At 35.4% G+C, this 25,257-nt stretch overlaps 1 protein-coding gene across 5 annotated transcripts in view; it reads right to left on the bottom strand.

Annotated features, from left to right (window-relative positions):
- Nucleotides 1–6,644: 6,644 nt before the first annotated feature.
- Nucleotides 6,645–25,257, bottom strand: part of TMEM135 (transmembrane protein 135) — a 264,729-nt gene continuing 246,116 nt past the window's right edge. For 2 of the 5 annotated variants that reach the window (XM_033203861.1, XM_033203862.1), the window contains 7 exons: nucleotides 23,620–23,689; nucleotides 19,437–19,604; nucleotides 15,321–15,384; nucleotides 14,287–14,363; nucleotides 10,601–10,699; nucleotides 9,453–9,520; nucleotides 6,645–7,661 (listed from right to left, as the gene is read on the bottom strand). In XM_033203861.1, the coding sequence (XP_033059752.1) occupies nucleotides 7,529–7,661; nucleotides 9,453–9,520; nucleotides 10,601–10,699; nucleotides 14,287–14,363; nucleotides 15,321–15,384; nucleotides 19,437–19,604; nucleotides 23,620–23,689 (679 nt within the window). In that variant the 3' untranslated portion in view covers nucleotides 6,645–7,528. The remainder of the gene's footprint in view (nucleotides 7,662–9,452; nucleotides 9,521–10,600; nucleotides 10,700–14,286; nucleotides 14,364–15,320; nucleotides 15,385–19,436; nucleotides 19,605–23,619; nucleotides 23,690–25,257) is intronic. The other 3 variants (XM_033203860.1, XM_033203859.1, XM_033203858.1) reach the window with 2 other exon arrangements.

The raw sequence follows: 25,257 nt of genomic DNA, 5'->3' as shown, positions 1-25,257 counted from the left end.
GAAGCTAAGCTGTAGATACACAAGGGTATACAGAGTGATATAATGGACCATGGAGACTCAGAAGGGGGAAGAATAAAAACTATATGTTGGGTACAGTGCACACTATTCTGGTGACAGGTGCACTAAAATCTCAGACTTCACCACTATACAATTCATCCATGCAACCAAAACCCACCTGTACCCCAAAAGCTACTGAAATAAAAATAAGTAAATTCATTCCTTAATTAAATGACACATAAAACATAATCAACTAAGATGTCTTAAAGATGAGCAAAACCTTCAAAGATGAGATTGACAGTATTTTAGAATACTGAATACAGAAAATAGAGGAGTGGAGAAAAAGAGAATTCTAGATCAAGAGAGAGGATATAATGGGAAATGAAACTCAGGTCTGATCTATACAGAATTGGAATATGTCTGTTAGAAATGTTTTCAGCTGAAAGTAACAGAATTCTTGGCTAATGAAGCCTGTGATGATTAATTTTAGGTGTCAACTTGACTGGATTAAGGAATATCTAGAGAACCGGTAAGGCGCTGTTTTGGGGTGTGTCTGTGAAGGTGTTTCCAGAGGCGACTGGCATGTGAGTTAGAGTGGACCAGGCAGAGAAGATCTGCCGTCAATATGGGCAGGCACCTCCAATCCACTGGGGGCCTGGGTAGGATAAAAACAGAAGAAAGGAAAATTGTCCTCTCTCTCCCCTGCAGCAGGGATACACTCTTCTCCAACTGCCCTTGGATATTAGGACCCCAGACTCTCTAACCTTGGGACTCCAGGACTTAAACTATCACTCCCCCATCCCACATCCAGGTTCTCAGGCTTGAGAATTCAGCCTCGGACTGAGAATTACACCATCAATTACACCATCAGTTTCCCTGGTTCCAAGGCTTTTGGAATTATACTGAGCCAGACCACCAGCATCCCAAGGTCTCCAGGTTACGAATGGCCTGTGGTGGGATTTCTCAGCCTCTACAATCACATGAGCCAACTCCCTTAACGGCCTTTCATATCTCCCTGTGTGTCTCTCTCTATCCCTCTCTTCTCTCTCTCTGTGTATCTCTCAATCCCTATTGTTCTGCCTCTCTGGGAAACCCTGACTGATACAGAACTTTAAGAAATAGACGTTTATTTTCTGAAAATGCTCAAATGCGTATGGTTATTGGCACCCATTCAGTGGCTCACGGAAGCAGGTTCTTTCCATTTTTCTGACCTGGCATCTTTAACATGCTAGTTTTTCATCTTTGTACTTTTCACCTCGTGTCTGCAAGATTGCTGCCACAGATTTAGACCCTATTGACTAATACTAATACCTTGAACAGAGAAAAAGAGCTAAAAAGAACTTTCCTTTAAGCAGAGAGGAAAGATTTTCCCAAGTGTTTCCCACATTTTCCATTACACTTTATTGGTCAAAACAAGGTAACGTGAACACCCCTGAGTAAAGGCTGGTTGGAAAAGTATCTGGACAAGAAGAAAGGAATGACATGAAAGGCCTATAACAATTATGACTCATCCCTAGGGCTAGGCATGTAACTGTCTTAAACAACATCAGTGTTCCCTCAGCAAGGAAAAACTGTCACTAGTTGAGCAATTAACAATGACTGCAATCCCATTTTTGAATTTTAATCCAAGTTATAGGAAGAGTTCTAGTGAGGAAAAAAAAAAAAAGGTCCTCAGATGATTCAATTATGCCTCTAGTTTAATAGATTCATTTATCCTGACCTTTTGGTTCTGAAGAGAGCCTTAGTGCTGTCCCTGAGCATTGACAGGCTATCAAAAACTGCAGACTCAGATTTAGATGCAACTGAATTTCTTCCTGAAGTCTTGCAGATATTATTTACCTTCAATTTTCCCTGAAATAAATAGAAAAATAAGTACTTCTGTTTTTTCTCTTGAGAACTCAAGATGAATAAATACATAGCAAAGACATGGCAGGAAAGCACAGGCCAGGGAAGGTAAAGAAAGGAATAGGAGAAAAGAGATAAGGCTTGAAATATGTTTATAGTCTCTTCTCTCCCATTCCTTTTGGCATCCAATACCATAATGACCAACCACAGGATGTACTTCAGCCTTTGGCACTATAGCTTCAGGGTCCTCTTAGGTGACCAAAAATAATCTGAAAAGAAAATTAATTTAAGAGATTGATTAACTACTGGAAAAAGTTTAACAGACGTTGAAGAACTAGACTTTGAAAATTAACCGGTGCTAGTTCAGAGATGGAGGAAAGTTGTAATGCAAGGGTGACCTCAGCCAACATAGGTCTACAGGTCTACTTTGTGGAAGCCTGAACCTCTCAAGACAGAAAGGGATGGTGAGTCTAAGCAAGGCAGATAAAAGCATGTTGTATGTCTATGGCCTCTATGCCAAGACCAGGGAACATCCTATTACCCACAGTCTGACAAGATTAGAATGTTATGCTCTGAGGAGGCAGCAGGCTGGGGGTGGGGGAGAGTATGGTACAAAACTGAACATTAAAAAAAAAAAAACTGAACAGGTAAGCTATAGTAGTTTGTGAGCTGAAGAAAGAAGTGTAAACTGCACTTGGCCTTGATGTCCCTGTTGTTGACCAGATGGTATGTGTGTCTGTGGTAATATACTGGGATTTTCAGGTCTGCTGGGAGAAAAGACAAAACTCAATACATTATTTCACGTAAAACACATTTGTAGGAGGGACAGATGGAAAAAAATGGAGAAAGTAAAAGAAAATAGGAAATTCCAGAGTCAAGTGATGTTACAGGGTTGTAAAAAGAAAAGAAATTAATTGTTCTGGATTTAAAGGCTTCACATACAGAGAAAAATCTCCTTCCATATCTGTGCAATTATCTTCTACATCATTCTGCCTAAGAAATACAGAGCATATAAAAAAATCAGTGTCCCTGGAAATGTTTACTCCATTGTTATCACCGTTATGATCACTCCAGAGCCTCTCACTTCAACGGCTGGCATAAACGGTTGCAATGAAGTCCAAGGAGAATAGTTAACATAAAGTAACACCAGCAAGCAGAGAATGGACAAGGTGGTGGGGGGAGGGGGCAGTGAGAGAGAGACAGCCCACATAAAACAGCAACAGAATCATTTCCGAAAGACCAGATACAAATTCTTTCCTCCAGCCAAAAGTCAATCATTTTTCTCTGTGTGTAAAATAGCACACATTCTTATTCACCACAGCTGTAAGCTTAAAGCCGTTCACTCACTACTCTGCTGCAGTCCTAGGACATAAGCTACATCAATGGACAACTTACTGCCCCACTTCTGTTTCCAGAAGTCACACACTAGAGTCAGTTTCATTTCTTTGTAGTTACCCGTTTTGCAACTACAGGGCTATCACAAATCACCTGAGGTTACTACTTTAAACAGAAACACAGTACTACACAGCCGCAGAATCCAAGACAGCACCCCAATCTCAGGGTCATCTCAGTCCTTGACACTCCTTTCTTTGTTAATTCCTCAAGAAGAAGAAATTGTAGAGCTGGCACCAACAGTAGCTTCAGCACCAACAGTAAAGGGCTGGAGGCAACTCTAAATATCACCTCCACAATGAAGGTAACCTTATTACTCATCACATTCAAAGCACAGCCCTAAAGAAAATATTCACTTCTTACTCCTTTTCTTGTATCTTTTTCTTGGCCACTCGGTTTCAGCTGAGTGAAGTATGACTATGTGAAAATGATTACGAGGAGGAGGTATTAGGAGAGAGAATGTTTATAAGACATCTTAGCAAGAAATGTATACTTTTGCCTTTGGGAAACAAAGGACAACTTCGTTGCTATGTCAAACTACTTATTACTCATACAAATAAAAATATGGCTAGGTACTGTGGCTCACACCTGGAATCCCAGAGTTTTGGGAGGCCAAGCCAAGAGGATCACTTGAGGCCAGGAGTTCAAGACCAGCTTGGACAACATAGCAACACCTTGTTTCTACAAAAAAAAAAAAAAAAAATTAAATATTAGCCAGGCATGGTGGCACATGTCTGTTGTCCCAGCTATTAGAGACTGAAGGGAAAGAATTGCTTGAGCCAAGGAATTTGAGGTTTTAATGAGCTACGATTGCGCCACTGTACTCCAACCCGGGCAATGGAGCTAGACCCCATCTCAAAAAATAAAAATTAAATCACATGGAGAAATTAAGGAATCTCTGGGCTAATAATTTCTCTGCTCCAAAACAACATTTGGGTCATTGCTCCAGTGGTCATTTCCCTTCAGCCCCACAAGAAGCTTCCTAATTAGCACCAAGGGAGAGTTTGTGACACAGGCAAGCAGATGAAGCTCCTTGAGAGTAAAGGACATTGCTTTTCACTATCTATGAAATGTAGAGCATGCAGAAGCTCAGGGATATAATAAAATATAACCAGGAAACAATTCTGTCAGCATTAACAACTAAATGAAATGTTAATCTAGATATAATCTACAAGGAGATGAACACTCAAGCACAACAAGAAAATACCGTGTGACATTTGCTCAGTTTGGATTCCATCAAAAAAATACATGTTCATTCTCATAGAAGTTCATTATAAAATCTGAGAGCCAAAAAAAGATAAAATTCTAAATTAAATAACAACTGACTAAACAACAAATGAAGGCAGAAAATAAACTAGGTATCAACTGAGTGATGACTATGCTTATAGTTCAAGAAAAAAGTTACAGAAGCAAATGCAGAATTTATGGGAAAATATAACTGAACCAAAGGTGTTACTTCAAAAATGCATAATAAAATGGATCCTGAAATTATCTGGTGAAAAACTGTTGAGAATTGAATAGATTTGAGACAATCTGTTATCTTGCAAACTCAATCTTTACTCGGTTGGTACTAGTTCTAGGATTTTATTAAAACAGAAAATAGCAATGAGATGACCATAATACCACTGCCCCAAATGCACTGCTTTTCAATCTTAATCTACATAAAAATGTCAGAAAGACTAAGGGGACATAGTATTGTTTACTGTAATCAGTTCCAGTGAAAACTTACCATTTCTTCAGGATATAACTAAGCTAAAAAACATGTTTTGGAATGCAGAGATCTATTTTACTTTATTTATAATGCCAAAAAGTTGTCAATCAATACCTGATTAGTTAGAGGTAGAAAGGTAATCATTCTGATTGTCTTCAAAAACACAAAGTGTCTTTGTGTTTGCTCAAACAACTACACTTTGCAGTCTGTCCCAATGAAATCAAACTGGACTTCTCAATCCACCACTGCAAATTGATTAACTATTCACTCAACCTATACACTCATCATTGTGTTCTGCTTCATGATAGCTATTTCATTTTACATTTTATATAAAATTTGAAAAATGACTGCAATTTATAAAAATGAAAAAGTAAATTGTAGAAATACACCTTTTTGACCAGCAAAATTTTACTGAACAATCTCAGCAAATTTCATAATTCGTCTTTCAATATCACAGTCTTTTAGTGTCAATGAAAACAATAATTTATGAATTAAAACATCTTTTTTAACCTGACAGGAAAATATATAAGCACAATTTCTGGATAAAGAAAATGAGGTGCAGTTAGCAGTGCTCTCTCGGTGCTTCATTTTAAATAGTAAACACAGTACCAATCATCATTTTGATTCCAGTGAATAAAAAGTTAAGATTAAATTTATTAATCAACTTTGAAGTCTGAAACCAAAATGATCTTTTAACAGCATTGCCCATTCTAAACAGCATTGTTGATTCTAAAAGGCTAATCATAATGCCAAATTTTGACCAAATGATAAAATGGCTCTGTTACCATGGTACCAGAGTCTGTCTTTTTGTTGGGTTTCTATTTGCCATAACAACCAAGGATTGAATTACATTTAAGAAGAAGTATACAAGGCTTGATGAAATTGAATATGGGGGATTAAGCATTTTTAAAGTGTGGGTTATAATTCCTTTTGCAACACAAGTTCTACTGCATAATTTGCAATGGCCTAAAAAGTTTTTAGCAACAAAATGTATTTTAAAAATATCGTCATCCCTATATGTTACATTAACTGTAGACCACTTTGGCTTTTTATTAACATAGAAAAGTATAACTTTTCCCTAAAAACTGTAAATAGTGACCATATTTCAATCACAGCTGTCCTGAACTACTCTCATTATCAGCAGGACTTTGTGGTGTCACCTCTTTAACAGTAAAAACGGTGACAATGATATTCAAGAAGAAGGCTGGAGAACCTGAATCCAATTAGTGACAAAATGGACTTTTTAAATAAACACTGGATTTTTATAGTGTTTTCAGGTGTAAAACATCCATTACACAAGTTAAACAGCTGAGAGGACACAAACTGCCAACTTGCCAAGACTACTTTGTTCCATAGGATTTTGATCCCTTCTAACACAACAATGGCATATAAACTGAGCTATGAAGAATTATGTCCATATAAATGAAAACAAACATAATAAACCTATAGGAAGTTTAAAAGTTTTGTTTTTGGCCGGGCGCGGTGGCTCAAGCCTGTAATCCCAGCACTTTGGGAGGCCGAGACGGGCGGATCACGAGGTCAGGAGATCGAGACCATCCTGGCTAACAACGTGAAACCCCATCTCTACTAAAAATACAAAAAAATAAAACTAGCCGTGCAAGGTGGCGGGCAACTGTAGTCCCAGCTACACAGGAGGCTGAGGCAGGAGAATGGCGTGAACCCAGGAGGCGGAGCTTGCAGTGAGCTGAGATCCGCCCACTGCACTCCTGCCTGGGTGACACAGCGAGACCGCGAGACCCCGTCTCAAAAAAAAAAAAAAAAAGTTTTGTTTTTCAATATTCAAGTGTAATACTTCTGTGAAAGATTAACACATACATGTCAACTCTGTTGGATGTGTCCATTTCCATTTACCCCTAACCTGCCATTAGCACATAGGTTTGCTAGGCTGCCAGATATCCCAACTAACTGGTCATGGAGAGAGATGATGTTATCAGTTGAAAGAAAAGCATGGATACCACGACATTTATCCAAATGGTATGAGATCCATCTTTGCATCCCTGAAGTAAGAATGGCCACTTCTCCAATTAAATTGCTCTACATGAAAGCAGCACTGTCCGTGGAGAGTTACTTCAAATCTATAACATTCCACTACTACAGATACCAATTCAAAACTTAAAAAAAAATTCAGACCAAATCCATGTACCCGTGATCCTTTGTAAATCCTCAAACATAGAAATAATCCTAATTTTAATCAAGAATTATATTGGAATGAACTAAAGACATCTTTTAAAGTAATTTTAAGTGTACTCTTGTTTGCTATTACACTTCTACATAGATTATATAATATTGCTTATGGACATAATTTGATCAATAATATATAATAATGTCAATCACTACAGTGATCCAGAATCTTATTCTGGCTATGGAGGAAGCTTAATTATTAAGCAACATCTTCCTAAAAAGCTTCTGAATTTCTGATTCATAAGAAAAACAACACAAATGAAAAGAGTATCTCTAACTGAAATAACACTGAAGTTCGAGCTTGGGCCCCCTCCTTTGTGTTCAACATAATTAACTCTTCAAGATGAAACATTTAGTCACATTAATAAATTACAGTCATCTTCAAGAAAACTCTGTGGGCAACTCTGGTGTTACAGTTGTGTATCTTGGATCCAACCTGGGAATGAAATCCTGAAAGTGTTTAGACGCACCAGTACCAAAAACATCAAGGACTTTTCGGTTCATGACAGCAAATCTGTAAAACAAAGAATACAGTAAACCAAGTATTAATATAGTTTATAAAATAATTCATTTTAGTTGACTTCTCTTTTGTGGGATGGGAAAACAGAAAAGGCTAACATAGCAAAGGATCTAAATTCAATGGCAGATTCAAGTCACATGAATGCTTTTCTTCGAGATACACTGTCTCATATTTTACTTAAAGAGATAATCCCCAGATCTGAAACTGCAGAGATTACAATCATTATTTCAAACCCTTCTAGAATTCTTTCCACTAGACTGTATCAAATAGAAAATTAGGTTCATTATTATTTTTATGATGAATGAATTCACAGGAAACTAAACAAAAAATGAGCTAACATTACCAATGAGGCAAAAGCATTAAATGTAATTCCTCTCATAATTGACATCTTAATGTCTCACAATCAAATGAAAACACATTCAAATGTGGAAATGTTTAATGACTAAAAGGCAAACAGCATACAGGTTTTCGAATGTCTAATAGACACAACGCAGTAAAAACATACCCTAATGTTATCCATTACCTAACCTAAGATATATAACATTTTTCAAATACACAAATTTAGCTAATGTACAGGATAGACCTTCTGGGTCTCTGTGTTTATTCACAAGCATTTCCTTATTTCCTTTCTGGAGAAAACAGCTGAATGAAATTAGTTTTGAATCACTGGCCAGCATTATTCTGACAGCCTATAAACGTGACTTTGAGTACTTTTCCAAAGTAAGTTCCCTTCCAAAATAATCAACTAGTAAAACTCATTAATGTGCAGAAAACTAAATGACAAAAAAATGATTATACAATAATAAATAAAGGATCTACAGCGACACAGATAAGAGGGAAAGTTCTGAAGCCAGACTGCCTGATTTATGTTCCAGCTCCTTCATTTACTAACTGAGTGACTCTGGCAAGCTATCTAACCCCTTTGTACATTTTGGCTTCCTCATATGTAAAACAGGGATAATAATAGTACCTAACTCATAGAGTTAGGATTTAAGGATTAAATGCATATTTATGTATACATGTATATTATATGTGTGCCTCTTAAAACCACACCTTGGACATTGTAAGCACTATACAAGTATTTGCTATTATTCTTAGTAATGACAGTAATATGTGCAATTTACCCAGTGCTACTATAAGCATCTTAATTTTCCTACAACCATACAATGTATGTATTATTGTTTCATTGTAGACAGAAAAAAGCTTACGCGCATGAGGGTAAATAATTTTCCATAGTAACACAGCTGAAGGTAGCAGAGCTGGACTCACATTTAGGTCTGCCTGACTCTAAAACCCATGCTCTTTCTATTAGGTCAAAATGCCTCCCAAAGAATTAGATTAAGATCAGGGGAGAAAACAAAACAAAGCAAAAATGATATGCAAGGTAGAGGAAAGTATACTTACAACAAGAAGCAATGCAATATGACTATTTTCAAAATGGAAATCAGTTAATTAAGTAGAGATGATCTTTAATGAATCTGTGTAATATTTTTAATAAAAAAGAAATGGCCAATGATTCAAACAATCAGACTTAAGTATTTATGTAGCAATTAATCAGTAGTTAGCAAATCAACATGATATTAATCTAGACCACTTAAAACATCTACATTATACAGGGAAAAGAATGGTCAGAATAATGATCACTCAAAAAATGCCCCATGTTATTCTTAGTAAGTTGCTCATATTTTATTTATATCTAAATACCTACTTTACCACTGAAATAATATTCCCTCAAAAAGATAAAACCACTAGTAATATTTTTAAGAAAACTGCTTAGTCACTTACTTGCCCTTGGTGAGTCTTAAAAGGAACTTCCAGTAAGATGGTCTCAAAGTCTGAACTTCCATGACAGCCTAAGAATATTAAATTTGAGAATTCTTTTAGTAAGTATAAATGAAAACTGAAAGTGATGAAATACACAAAGGTGTATTGATGTTTAAGTTGGTAACTATCAAGAATCTTCGTAAATATGCCTTCAAATAAAAATGTTGCTTTTGGCCGGGCGCGGTGGCTCACACCTGTAATCTCAGCACTTGTGGAGGCTGAGGCAGGCGGATCACCTGAGGTCAGGAGTTCAAGACAAGCCTGACCAACGTGGAAAAACCCCGTCTCTACTGAAAATACAAAAATTAGCCAGGCATGGTGGTGCATGCCTTTAATCCCAGCTACTTGGGAGGCTGAGGCAGAAGAATCACTTGGACCCAGGAGACGGAGGTTGCAGTGAGCTGAGATTGCGCCACTGCACTCCAGCCTGGACAAGAGCAAAACTCCATATCAAAAAAAAAAAAAAAAAAGTTGCTTTTGAAGTAATAATTAAGTGAATAGTCATTATCAGGAAGGATTTACTGAGATATTGATACTTCATTAGTTTTAATGAGTTTTTCAACCTGGCAGCATTTTGTGAGAAAGAGCAAATAAAAGTTTTTCCAAAAATTTTAAAACAGCCCTAACACCATTAATGTCAATAATAATGGTTACAGAATTTAGAGATTGAGCAATGCTTATATGAAACTAGTTCTTCCTCATCCTCATTTTGAATATTGGAGAAGTGCAATTATTTGTATTTATGCCTATGACTATTAACAGCATATCCCTATTATCCTTTTTTTTTTAAATCAAAGGGAAGGATAATTAAATTGGGGCATTCTTCCCAAAGTACTGGAATAATAATTTACTTATAAATTGTAGTCTATTAAAACCTAAAAATTGGTGTACTCATAGAAAGGACCTAGCCCATTAAGTTAACATGTTTAAAGATTAGAAGCCAGTAAGCTATCTTGCTGAAAAAAAACAACAACAAAAAACAACAAAAAAAAGCTTAAAATGTAATACTGTAAATAGAAATGTTCCCAGAGTTTGTTTTTCTCCCATTTGATTAATGCACATTAGAAACAGGAATCATTCAATTTCTCATTTCAAAAAGCTATACTTACTGCCTGGAAGCAAATTGCTGTAGAGATGGAATAGATGATAGTATCTGCGTGAGGAAAATAGGGAACCTTCCCTGCTTCAATGCCTTTGAAATACATTGTCTGCAAAACAAGCATAAGACAAGAGTTATAAAGAAAAAACCTCAGCATTAAAAACATAATTGAGCATTGTGCTCCCTGCCTACAACTATGTTTTCTACCTTTCTGAATCCTAATACTCCCTTCAGAGCTCAAACCATGTCATATTTTTCATAATGATGTTAAGGGTCAGCCCTTCCCTTTCCCTCACTGTTTTGCTCCAAATCCCAGCTTCAAGCAGTAATACTTTTCTGTAAATTCAGGAACATTTTATTGCTGCTTTTTAAATGATATTTACTCTTCAATGCTTTCTGTACAGTGCTCATGTGCTCTCTTCCCTGATAGATCTGTTCATCCTTCATTAATTTATTCAGTAAACATTTAATGGTGTCTACATGCTGGGCACTGTTCTTCACAAAATAAAGAATATAAACAGGATGAGAACTCAAAAGAAGTCACTGACAGGTGGCAACAACCTTCTCTTCTTCAACTTTGCATGGTCTTCAATACCTACCCCAGACCATGGCTTTAAAATACTTGCTAAGTAAACATGACTCTTTTAAAATTATATCCCAACTGAATTGCCATAAAAAGAATCCTCAAGATCTATATAAGCTACCATAACCAAAGAGCAAAGTAACAAAGGAAATGATAAGGTGAATACTTTACATACAAATCAATCCAAAAGTATATACTGAAGATTAAATGTATATAATATGTGTAAGAGACTGGGATATATGAGAATTGCAAGATATATATGCCAAGTTATAATCTATTTTGGAAACAAGATAAATAAATATACTTTGGCCATTATTTTGAAAAAAAAAATGTAACAGTATATTGCAAGATACAGATATACTGTGCTGTATTCATGTTGAAGAAAATTTAATTCAGATGTGGTAGAACTGCATCACAGAAATGTTAAGTGAAATAGCTATTTCCCAATAGACAGACTAACTGTTTCTAATTATTTATAATAAAATTCATTTAATAAACCAGATTCTAAGTTAATGAAGGATAGAAACCATATCCTATACTCTATATTCTTTCCAGTATGTAGCACAGTAATGAGAACATAATATATACTAAATAAAAATATGCATTTGACTCAGAGGTTCCTAGAAAACAATGGTCTATACAGTTGATCTTTATATCATTTTCACTGTACAGTAATAGAGCATTTTAATATAAAATTAACTTCAATCATAGAAAAATGATTGTCTATTACAACACAGCAATGAATTCCACAAAAGGATATAGCAAGCTTAAATTTCTAATCTCCCTAATTTTTTTTTTAAAAAAAGTCTGCACCAGCACAGTTTGTATGCCAGTTTCTTTTGCCAGGATCAGATATGGCCTGATGACACAAGAAAGGGAGAGATACCATTGCTTGCCTTAAAAAACTCTGGCCACTTAGCTGTAAAACACCTTTAATAAACTAGATCTCAATATTGGTTTCCTCTTGTGTTAAAGAATATATTTTTGCTACCTAAGGATTATTTTCTTTCTCTCAGTTCCCTTTTCCTCTCCATTAGCAAGTCTTGTCAACTCTACTCCTAAACATACACCAAACCTGTGTAGTTCTCTCCATCTCTGCTGCTACCATCCTGGTGCAAGCCACCATCTCCTGACAGAGACTAACTGTTCTCTCAGCTTCGGTCCTGCCTCTCTCTATATAGTAGCCAGAATGCTCTTCTTAAAATGTGAATTAAATACTGCATTTCCATGCTTAAAACTCTTCGGTGGTTTCCAGTGCACTGAGAACAAAAATAAATTATTTACCCCAGCTTTTAAAATCCTACATGATCTGGCTCCTGCTTGTCCTCCTGATTTCATGATGTATATATTCTCTCAATCTCTCTCTCTTTCTCTCTCTCTCTCTCTCTCTCACACACACACACACACACACACACAAGCACATATTTGGGTAAAACAAGTAATTAAATAAGTTAAATAAAATCTATATTCTTAACTTTGAATTAGAAATATCAATATGCTCCAAATGTATTTTCTGTCTCTAAAAAGAAAGGGGAGGGAGATTCTCTAGCTCCGTTCACTGCGAAAGGCAAGAATCAGTAACTAGCCTGGGAGCAAATAACCTCTAGTACCCGGACTGAAATCTTTAAATACCATTTCCCACTAAAACAAAGTAGGAGCCATTATAGAGAAGACTGATTTTATGTCTGAGGCAGAAAATGTCCCAGATGAGCCTGGAATACATTGTCTTACAGCAAGAAAGCTATCAAAGATAATGGTGTTATGTTACAACAAACAGGAGTCAACTTAAGGAAGCTCTCTGGCCAAATATGGGAACAATCTGAGCACAATGATTGCAATGGGTTAAAATAAATCATATATGTTAAACTCCAAATCTTCATAATGATACTTTAAAAATAAAGACTCATCAGTCAACTTTGCAGGATGCTAATGTACTAACTCATTCTAAACACTGATAATTAAAAATGAAGTAATCAAGCATTTTATTTTGACTTCCCAGAACAACATATTTCAGAGTAACCAAACAGTTGAAAACAAAAAATGCTTTTAGAACAATTTCAGCTAATAAACACAGAATAAACAATAATAGTATTTTTCATCATTTTACAACTCTTAATGAAATAATAAATCCCAGTGGTTATTAACAGCTGCTACAACTACTAGCTAAAAGGCTACTGGGGAACCTTATGTTGGCTCTGTCAACACCTAAGCCCACTGATCAATCTTAGCATTACAATAAGAGAGACAACCAGACATTTTTGTGCCTCGTCATGCAATTGAAAGTTCACATACACAGTAAATGTGAAGTATGTCCGTTACCGCCTATAAAAATTTAAACCTGAATTTGCTTAGGCCTCAAGATCTAACAATTTTAAAAATTCATGAGTTAAAGAAACATGTTAACAACAGTGAGGATGCAATCAGCAAAATTCAGAATTTGGGAAATTCCCTGAACTAATGACCTACATCTTCAACAAATAAATGTCAAGGAAGGAGGAGGAGGAGGAAGAAAAGCTGTAGCAGCAGTAGTAGGGGGGTAACTATTATAAACTAAAAGAAACTTTGTTTGGAACTTGATTAAAATAAAATGATTGTAAAAAGATATTTATAAGATAATCAGTGAAGACATAAACTCTAATTGGATATATTATATTACTATGGAATTACTGGGAGGGTTTTAATGTATGATAATGGTACTGTGGTATTGTTGATTTGTTTGTTTTGAAGAAGCCTTTAGCCTTTAATCTTTAAGGAGTCTTTACTCTGAGATTTTTTAAAGGATGAAATGATACGATGTCTGGGATTTGCTTTAAAACAATTCGGTACCTGTGGGGTTGAGGAGTGTAGATGAAAGGAGACTGGGCAAATGCTGGTAACTGTTGAATCTGCATGATGGGTGCATGAAGGTTAATTACACTACTCTTTCTATACTTAATGTATATTTGAAAATAACACACATACACAAAGAAAAACACAGGGGAATCAACTTTGCAAATACTTTTAGAGGATTAAAATTTACTTTTGCCATTGGGATATATATTTGCTGTTAACACAGTCAGCAGCTAAAAGCTTTATATTCTTTGGAACTTTTCATGCATAAAAATTTTGCTTACCTCTACCAATTTGGATGCTAAATACATGGAAATTGTTGTGCTTTTATAAAACATCATTGATATACCTGCCAAAAATCCTGAAACAAGAAATAAGAAATAACTGATAAGATTGCAAAGTGTTTATTTATTATTATGTCATCAGAAATGTAAATTCAGTTACACAGAATCAGTACTACCTCTTGTTACAACACAATCAAGGACAGTAATACACCAGATGACATTAAAATGGGGTGAGTTATTATTGCATATTTTATTTAAAAATTGATATTCAGAGTTAGAAATAAACAGTTCTGATTTATGTATAACAAGAAGCTTTACATTTCTATTTTAACTTTAAAGAGGAGTGGTCTTGCCAAATACAATTTAAAAAAATAATTTTTCAAAGCCTTTTGGTATCATTTCGATTTTAAGTGGAAATATTTATTCATATATTCTTCTAATATTAAATAATTCAAATAATTTTTAGTGCTATCAATACTTCTCTCTATAGCACTGCTTTCATTCATTCTATAAATGGAAAACCAAGGCCAGGGGAAGAGAGGAGGTGTCGAATACTAATAACTAAGATTATTCCTGAAAAATTATCTATTTAATTTAATAATATATTACACAAGGAAAATAATATTTAGATTTTTTAATAAAATGATTAAGGTCCTTTAAAAAGTTATTATGAAAATATATGCCATTTTCCCATGGTAAAAATAGAATTTTCAATGAAATCTACTTGAACTTCCATTTATCACTTATATGGTAACTATAAGGCTTTACGTTCTTTTATGACACATTCGCTAGGATTTATGGCCTGTAGCAGGACAGATATCCAAGTCATTATACTGCCAACTCAAAACATCAGATGGCAACAGTGCCTTAATACGTTAAACATCACAAAGTATTGGACAAGTGCCTCAACTGGGATTCTACTACAATAGAGAAAGGAAGATCCATAGAAATTGGATGAATTGGATGGTATTTCTAATTCATTCCTACTACTGATTAATACAATAATAACTATTCATTTTTTATTATTGCTTTACCAGCTATAATAGCATGTAGTTCATCATCTAAGTTTCTGATCCAGCGCAGGAAGCAACTAGTACCCTAGTTAAGGAGAAAATACAATTACTTCAGTTATTTCATTTCTAGAAACAAAAGCATAAACAAAAACAACTATAACAAATCAATTCATCAGATTACCTTGCGGGTCAATTAGTGATCTTATCTAAATCAAACTGAATATGTGATTGGAAAAATTATGAAAAATAATATTTTATAAAGTTATTACTCTGGATAGACTCTATTAAGAAATTACACATAATATTTTTATTGCACTGATTTTTCAAAATAAATCCATAAATACCACTTTTGCCTAGCTATCGAATGCTAGGAAAAGCATCATTCCCATTTTAACAAGAACAAAATGCTGGTTAAACAAGTCTGTCAGGCCACAATTCTATACCCAGAGAAAATATTTCTCAAAACTGAAGATGAAACAAATATTTTTCCCAGACAAATAAAAGCTGAGGAAATCCATCACCAGTAGATCTGAGCTCACACAAATGTTAAAGATAGAAGGAATATGACACAAGATAAAAATTTAGAACTATGAAAAGAAATGCAGAGTTCTGGAAATAGAAAAGTGAAGGTAAATTTAGAAGACATATTTTTCTTATATTTACTTGCATGAAAAGTTAATTAACTATCTAAAATAGGGGTCAGCAAACTATGGCTCACTAGCCAAATCTGGCCTGCCACTTGTTTTTATGTGGCTCAGGAGCTAATAATCATTTTTACAGTCCTAAATAAATGAAAAATAAATCAAAAGAATGACAACATTTTACAACGTGAATATTATACAAAGTTCTAATTATAGTGTGATAAAGTTTTACTGAAACACAGCCACACTCATTCATTCATATATTGTCTATAGCTGCTTTCACACTGTAACAGCAGAGGTGGGTAGTTATGACAGAGACCATATGGTCACAAAGCCTAAAAGAGTCATGATCTGGCTCTTCACAGAAAAAGTGTGTTGACCCCTGATCTAAAACAAAAATAGTAACAATATATTGTGGAGTGTATAACACATATAAAAATAAATGATATATGTTAAATTCTATAACAAAGGATGGGAAGGAGACATTCAAAGTACAGTGTTGTAAGGTCTGACACTGTATGTGAAGTAGTATAACATTACTTGAAGATTGGCTGATACATTAAAAATGTGTATTATAAAATGTTAAGGCAGCCACTAAATGAAAGCAAGCACAAATAATAAGGCAATCATGAAGATAGAATAGAGCCATAGTAAAATACACAATCAATCCAGAAGGCCAAAAAAGAAAAAAAAAAAAGAAGAAAAAAAAAGGAACCAACACAAAACAACATGAAAGTAGGTTTAAACTCAATCATATCATAAACTATATATCTTTACATATAATACATTATATGTAAACAGTACAAACATGCCAATTAGAAGATAGAGATGATCAGATTCTATAAGAAAGGGCCAACTCTCTGCAGCCTAAAAGAAACCAGTTTTTCAAATGAAGACAGAAAAATTAAAGTGAAAGAATGGAAACATTATTACATCAAACGATAATTTTAAAAAGTTGAAGTAGTTATATTAATATTAAATGTAGACTATAAAACAATGAATATTACCAGAGATAAAGAAGAACCTTACCAAATTTTTTAAAAAGGGTCAGTTCACCAAGAAACAGAAAAAATAAGGTTTATTTGCCTGCCCTTCTCTTAACATTCTTACAAAGATACTATAGCATGGGCAATTTGTTTTTGAAAAATCACATACAGTTTTTGAACACATCACATGAATATTTTCTGAAATTTTCTGGCCCAGTTGTATTTTTGTTAGTTTATACCATTTGTTCATATTACCTAAGTAAATAAATAGTAACAGAAATGAAAAATTAAAAAGCAAAACAAAACACACTCTGAGATATGCTAGATGGTAGGGAATAACCAACCTGGGGCTAAAAATGTTGGAGATAATCCACATGTAAATAGTTAAGAGTTTATGTTAAGAATAAATACAAATGCTGTAACATGAGAAATTTTTTTAAATGTGAATATAAACATGCAATTATCAATAATGTGTCCTTAACTCTTGTATATTCAAATACATTAGTAATGCTTCCTAGTCAAACCATACTGAAAATGTTTTTAACATTAGTAATATTTCATAACAAGTGATTCATTATCTATGGTTTATTATTCCTCCTTTCCTTTTCAAAATATTTTATCCATACCTATCTTGTATGTGTAAATTTTTACAGAAAATGACACTGACCATGTTACCCTAAATAATTCTAGAATTCAGTTTTCCCATCATTAATTTTGAGTTTAACAACAAAAAGTGTGTATATGTGAATGTGTATATATATACACACATATACCCACAGAATATATATCCTTTTCAATATATTTATTAAAATATACATTAAAGCTTATTCAAAGAAATAAAATATGAATAAAATATGTATTTATTTTTTTTTGGAGACAGAGGCAAGGTAGACAAATCCCATCTATGAAAATGTACACTCCTTTGATGTCCTTAATTCATTAGTCAGACATATTGGAATGTCTGCTGCATGTTCCTGCAAAATGAGCCACAATCCCTGTGCTCAAAACATATATCTTTTTTTTTTTTTTTTTTTTTTGAGACAGAGTCTCGCTCTGTCACCCAGGCTGGAGTGCAGTGGCATGATCTTGGCTTACTGCAAGCTCCGCCTCCCGGGTTCATGCCATTCTCCTGCCTCGACCTCCCCAGCAGCTGGGACTACAGGTGCCCACCACCACACCCGGATAATTTTTTTTGTATTTTTATTACAGACGGGGTTTCACCGTGTTAGCCAGAATGGTCTCGATCTCCTGACCTCATGATCCGCCCACCTTCGCCTCCCAAATTGCTGGGATTACAGGTGTGAGCCATCGCGCCCGGCCACACATATCTTTTATAGAGTAAAATTACGGCAAAAGTGAGCAATTTGTGATTGTAGATTAACAAAAAAACAACAAATCAATTTTTTTCACAGTCATACAGGCTGGGAGTTCAAAGATCAAGGTATGCTCAAGGTTTGCTCCTCCTGAGGCCTCTCTTCATGGCTAGCAGATGGCCACCTTCTCCCTGTGTCCTCGTGTGGTCATTCCTCTGTGTGTGTACGTGTTCTAATCTCTTTTTTGATTTTAATTGCAACTTTTTTTTTTTTTAGACTTGGGGGATATATGTGCAGGTTTGTTATGGGGTATAAGGTGTGGTGCTGAGGTTTGGGGTATGATTGATCCTGATACCCAGGCACTAGTTTTCCAATCCTTGCCCTGCTCCCTCCCTCCCTCCCTTCTCTAGAAGCCCCCAGTGACTTCTGTTGTTATCTTTATGTCCATGTGTTAGGTCAACATTAATTAACACATTTTACCATTTAGAGACTATATTCAGATTAAGAATCTTTTAAGTGTTTAATAAAATATGATTTACACACTAGTGACTCCATTATGCAAAAGGCCATCACTTAAAGTTGCAGAGTACTAGGTTAAGAATGATCTCCACATATATGTTTAGGTGTGGGCACTTTTATAGGAACATACAGAATGGGGTGGAAGACTGTGAACTCTGGTTATCTGAGACTGTGTAGTAGCAACTGGGAGTGGGTGGAAGAAGGAATATAAGTCATTGCTTATTTAAGTTACAACAGAAAATTCTCACCGATTCTATCAAGTGTTTATTTCAGCTAGAAAGATCTGAAATACATTTAAACTAATAACCAGGCAGTAAATATGATTTAAAAAACAAATAAACCAGGCATATTAATATCATTTTTGATGCTAGAAATATCCACAAAATTCATATTTTCTGAGTGTCTATACACTGAAAAAGAAAATGAGTCTGACAATGTTTAATACCATATCTAAATGCAAACATGTCTACACATTCAAGCATATTAAATAATATTTTAAAAGAAGAAATTTCTGCACCCTCATTTCCCAATACATTGTATAGATTTGGTTATGTTCAAGATATCTATGAATATTCCAGAAAGAAGCATTAAAAAATAAGTGAACTAAGGCCATCTCTCATTCTAACAATAGCAATGTTATTTATTTCCCATTTTTCTTTCTTCTTCTAAAAGCCTTACCTTGTATATACTAACAAAAGAGCCAAGAAAAGCTCCAAGCTGGAAGTTTTCTTTATTGTAGAAGAGAGAAAGTAGCCGAGATGGCTGTGTAAATAGATGCCTAAATGCAGAGGGGATTCGGAGGCAGCACTGGATCAAGTACCCCACGCTAAACATTCTGATGAAACCCTAGAGGAAATTTGGAGGAAAATCTGATTTACAAACAAATTTTGAAGTTTTTCATAGAATATAAATTTTACCATCTCAGAATAGAAACAAGACAAAACAAATTTAATCTAAATTTATAGCACAGCAACTTTCAAAATAAAGCCTTAAAACCTCAAACAATAATTTTAAAACAATTACCTTAAAAATAAGAGTGAAGTCTTAGAATGAGTTTACTTTCTTTGATTTACAAAGACTTAAAAAGTCTCACAAGCACTGGCCAAGCTTGCCTATGCACGAGAATTCCATTTCTTGACATTTTGTTGACAATAATCAGGATTTTAAATTCCTAAACCACAAATGAGTTTTACATACAAAAGCACTAAAATTCCAAAAACTACTTAATAAAACCAAATGCTCTTGAAAAATGTTAACAGAAAACTACTCTTAATGATTAGCACGAGTAGGGATTATTTTCATAGAAAAATATTTTCATTATTTGTTAAGACTTTTTGTGCTAACTTTTAAAATGGTCAGGTAAGAAGAACTTCTAAGGGGCAGGGAGTGCATAATTATATCTAGGTTTTCATTCCTGTGCTCCACTATGTCGGGCTAAAACATCTCTAGTGAGTAGTAGCTTTAAGGTATATTAAATTAAACTTGAAAAAGCAAACCTACTACAAATTTACTGTTAACATTTCTCTGTATTTCCTTCAACTGCCCATAATGCAAAAGAGATCTGGAGAGGATGACTATTATTGGTCAATTTCATTTCCATATTTATGAAGATGAATTTTAGATGTCTGAGACACTATAAGTAATTACTATTAAACTGAAAAATTTCAATGAGCACAAAACATTAACAAAAAGAATAGTATTTTCTATACAGTTCAACCAATACATTGTTAATACCAGTGTCCCATCCTCCTCCTCTCTAACTCCGACTAGAATGGGAAAATATTTACACTCTTAGCAGTGTATGCCCAAAAGTCAGGTTTGTATTTCCTGGACTACAGATTTCTTTTCTAGAAAAAAAATTAATTACTATGAGGAAACACTGGTTAATTTACCTGAAACTACCTAATACCTTATTAAAACATAAAATCAAATTGTCCAATCAATTACTGTGAATTCTCAAGCATCTGCTTAACTGAAATTGTCTAGTATTTGTTAAATGAATGAAATGGTCACACTTCTATCTTGCCACTGATAACCTTATAATGATAATCTAAGGATTCAGGAATTATAATTTCATTACAATCTTTTTTTTTTTTTGAGGCGGAGTCTCGCTCTGTCGCCCAGACTGGAGTGCAGTGGCCGGATCTCAGCTCACTGCAAGCTCCGCCTCCCGGGTTTACGCCATTCTCCTGCCTCAGCCTCCCGTGTAGCTGGGACTACAGGCGCCCACCACCTCGCCCGGCTAGTTTTTGTATTTTAATAGAGACGGGTTTCACCATGTTAGCCAGGATGGTCTCGATCTCCTGACCTCGTGATCCGCCCGTCTCGGCCTCCCAAAGTGCTGGAATAACAGGCTTGAGCCACCGCGCCCGGCCCAGTCAGGGTATCTTTATACAGACTGTTGTCATTCCTCCCTGAGTCCTACTAAAGTTGCATTACATAGAGGCCAGAGGGAAGTGCAGAGTGAAAATAGGTTAAGAGACTGATTAGCCCATTCGGGAGCTGGGGTTTTAATTCTGTGTTTTCAGTGTGGTTATTCATCTCTTATTTCTTTACCTATGTTACCTTTCCATAGGTCTCTTTTTTTTATACTATTTTCAAGAGAACTATTCATCCACCCATTAATGTACTTAGAAAATACTTGCTGAATGCCTGTTATGTGCCAAACATTACACTAGATGCTGGGGATAACAGTGACGAGGAGGACACAGAGTTCTTGCCTTCGTGGAGCTTTCATGTTCATTAGTGGAAAAGAAAATAACTAAGTAAACAAATACAAAAGATTATAATAAATGTTATGAAGGAAGTAATCAAGACACTAGGATAGACATTAACAGGGTAATCTATATTAGATTAAATGTTAAGGGCAGACATGTAAATGATGTGACATTTAAATAGAACCAAAAGAGAAGAAGTTAGCATGAGAAAAACATTTCAGACAGCTCAGACAGAAAATATAAAGCCAATTAAGAGGCTGGTAGGTGTAAGGAACCAAGAAAAAGTTAGTGTGAATGGAGTACAGAATATTGAGGACAATGTAATTAATATGAGTATTTACTCAGGGATGTGATTTAACATATGGTGTAATTAAGTTTTTGAAATAATGAGGTTCATTGTCAAAAAATTTCACTACCATGTTTATGGTTTAAATTCCTTACTCACAGGTCTCCAAATAGTTTTACATTCATGGATATAATATAGTATTCCAATTTATACATAAATTGCCAAGTTTACAGTACTGGTACACATTTGAAAGAATCACTAGTTTTTTATTGCTTGGAAATTCTCACTTTCTCATACAATTTTTTTTAATATTACCTCCCCCACTCCAAATTTCTCAAATACCTCTGATTTAATCCAAATACTTCTCTTAGATCCCCATCTAAAGTTTTTCTTTGAACTACAATCATGTTTAATTGGAAGGAATAATAAATCCAGGTACCAGCTGACTTGGACCGCCAGCAATGTTACTTTTTTTTTTTTTTGGCCACTTTAAACTGAGGCAGGAAATCAAATTTGGAAAGAGTGTCAGAAAGTATTGCACAACTGAGGAACAAAACAAAACAAAACCCTACTGTTTTATCCTTGGTCATTCTGGGGAATTGTGAAGCTAAGTGTGGGCTGGGCAAATGGTACCATCAACACTGGGTCACAGATGTTTACCTTCATGAGCACTAATGTGGGACAGTTCCTCCTTTCTAGAGTAACCATAAAGGGGCTGTCTTTTTGGGTGCTGCACGACTCTGCTCTTCTCATCATCAACTGAGCAGAGACTAAAATTGCAAGAAGAACATAAACTTTCCACATCATTGGAACTGTTAGAGCACCATTCAAAACTAAGGAACTTGGCCGGGCGCGGTGGCTCACACCTGTAATCCTAGCGTTGTGAGGTCAAGGCAGGCAGATCACCTAAGGTCAGGAGTTCAGGACCAGCCTGGCTAAAATGGTGAAACCCCGCCTGTACTAAAACACAAAAATCGGCCAGGCATGATGATGGGTGCCTGTAATCATCCCAGCTACTCGGGAGGCTGAGATGGGAAAATTGCTTGAACCCAGGAGACGGTGGTTGCAGTGAGCCAAGATCGCACCACTGTACTCCAGCCTGGGTGGCTGAGCGAGACTCCGTCTTTAAAAAAAAAAAAACAAAAAACTAAAGAACTTGCAGCAGGTGGTGCCACCTGTGCCATGCTGACTGCAAAGAAAATAACTTTCTTCCCAGAAGTGGTGGTGATGGGGGAAGGGAGGAGGGACAACACAAGGGCAGGCAAGGAGGGAGAGACACGCTAGTACACAAGTCCACTAGGGAGTCAGGAAATTATGCCAGGCATAGTTAGCTCTCTTAATGTAGAGCAACTGTGGACATGCTCCAGTTACCTCAATGGCTTAAAAAAAAAAAAAAAAAGTAATAGTTTCACAAGTCCAAAATTAAATGCCATTGTACCAGACTGGGTACAGTGCATACAGTGTATGTGTGTGAGTGCTGATCCAGCTAGCACACAGCACAGTCTGGGAGTCCTGTTCTAGGATGTAATTCTAATGAGGATACATTACAAAGTACAAATTTTAATGACTTTATGTTTCCTTGTTGTTATCCCATCTTATCTTCTATATCGTAAGTTTTAAGTAAGCCAATTTTTAAATAAGCTAATTTTTAAATTATTTAAGGATCTGGTAAGTGAATACTGAAAGCTAAATCATCACCTATTGTCATAAATTTCTCATCTCTTGAAGTCAAATTCAAAGAATGATAGCAGTTATTAATGTCAACTTTTCCATTTACTTTTAAATTATTTCTAAATAAGTAAGTTATTTCTATACCCATTCCCTATTGTTAATAAAGTACATACTTCCATATACTTACTTTAATGCAATAAGAGATGCAATTATCTTCATAATGTTTGCAACATCTATGCCTTGGTCCATGTTTGCATCTGAAATTGAACCCAAAAAAAGTAAACTAATTATAATTAAAGTGTGTATATCCATGTGTTTGTATATGTTTGTGGATCTGTTTAAAGCTTTCTAACCAAGAAAAACAAAGGAAAAAGAGAAGAAAACATCACTCACTTCTTTTTTCTTTTTTGAGACAAAGTCTCGTTCTTGTACCCCAGGTTGGAGTGCAATGGTGCAATCTCAGCTCACTGCAACCTCTGCCTCTCAGGTTCATGACATTCTCCTGCCTCAGCCTCCCAAGTAGCTGGGATTACAGGTACCCGCCACCACGCCCAGCTAATTTTTGTATTTTTAGTAGAGATGGGGTTTCACCATGTTGGTTAGGCTGGTCGCGAACTCCTGACCTCAGGTATCTGCCCACCTCGGCCTCCCAAAGTTCTGGGATTACAGGTATGAGCCACCGTGCCACTCACTACTTCTAAATGTGTGTCACTTTTGGTGTTTTAGGACATACAGAGGCAAGAACAACAGATATTTTTGCTTTTTCTACTTGCTGCTTACCTTTTGATACATTGTATAAACTATCTGACTGCAGTCAAAATACTTGAATATGGACTAGAGAAACCACCGTTAGGTATTTGTGATTAAATATGAAAAAATACGTATATATTATGTATATACTCTGCCAAGTCTTTTGGAAACTTTAAATTGCTTATTGTAGAGTATAATGGTAATAAATCATCCATGAAGTCAATACTTGAGCAAAAGTCATAATGAGAATGTGCTCAGGTTACAGGAATTTATACTTAATTAGATTTGAGAGAAAACATCTGGAAAAGAAACATGATATAGTATTAGGATTCAAAATTCAGTTGAAATAAATAAAGAAATAGAGATCACGTGGTAATTCAAAAGTAGTTAATTTGTGATTTAACTGTAAACCACTTAACCCTCTAGTGTTTAATAAATATTTCTGCTGGGAGGACTACTGTTCACAATGCACTCATTTTAATTATTTAGCATGTTGAATCCAAGACTATTTATTCACCCTAGGCATAAAAAAGTAAGTAGAATATCTAACATGGTTCTAACTCTCCCTCTCTCTTTGAGGGTTCATGTTCCAAAATAAGCGGTCTTTATAACTTCTTTCAGACTGTAGCTAATTAATTATTTTCATGGTTGAACCACATGAATGTTTTCCTGTTTATAACAATAACTTGTGGAGCAATGTTCTGGCTCTGCACCTCTCCAATCCCATTCGCAAATTGGTTAGCAAGACCTTTACAGAAATCCAATTCTGCACTACAGCTGGAGTATACAGCCTTTCCTAGTCAAGGGTGACAGCAACAGTTCAGTTCACACTGGCCATAGCCCTTATATCTTTAGAATGCTAAGGTATATCTGGCCATGTGAAGCTGCTGAGTGATTAAAGCTGGAGGCCTGAAAAGCAGTGAATAAGAGAAAGGCTGCCTTATGCAAGCCATCACTCTTCACACTTTTAAGTGTCCCCTTCAAAGACATTTCTCAGCCACTCTTACCAGAACTACACGGAAATTGTTAAGCTTCCTTTGTTTTTTGGGGTTTTGGTGTTTTTCTTTTTTAAGAG

Source organism: Trachypithecus francoisi, unplaced genomic scaffold (assembly GCF_009764315.1).
Source record: "Trachypithecus francoisi isolate TF-2019V2 unplaced genomic scaffold, Tfra_2.0 Lachesis_group8, whole genome shotgun sequence".
Taxonomy (NCBI): domain Eukaryota; kingdom Metazoa; phylum Chordata; class Mammalia; order Primates; family Cercopithecidae; genus Trachypithecus; species Trachypithecus francoisi.
This window is presented reverse-complemented; position numbering and strand designations above follow the sequence as displayed.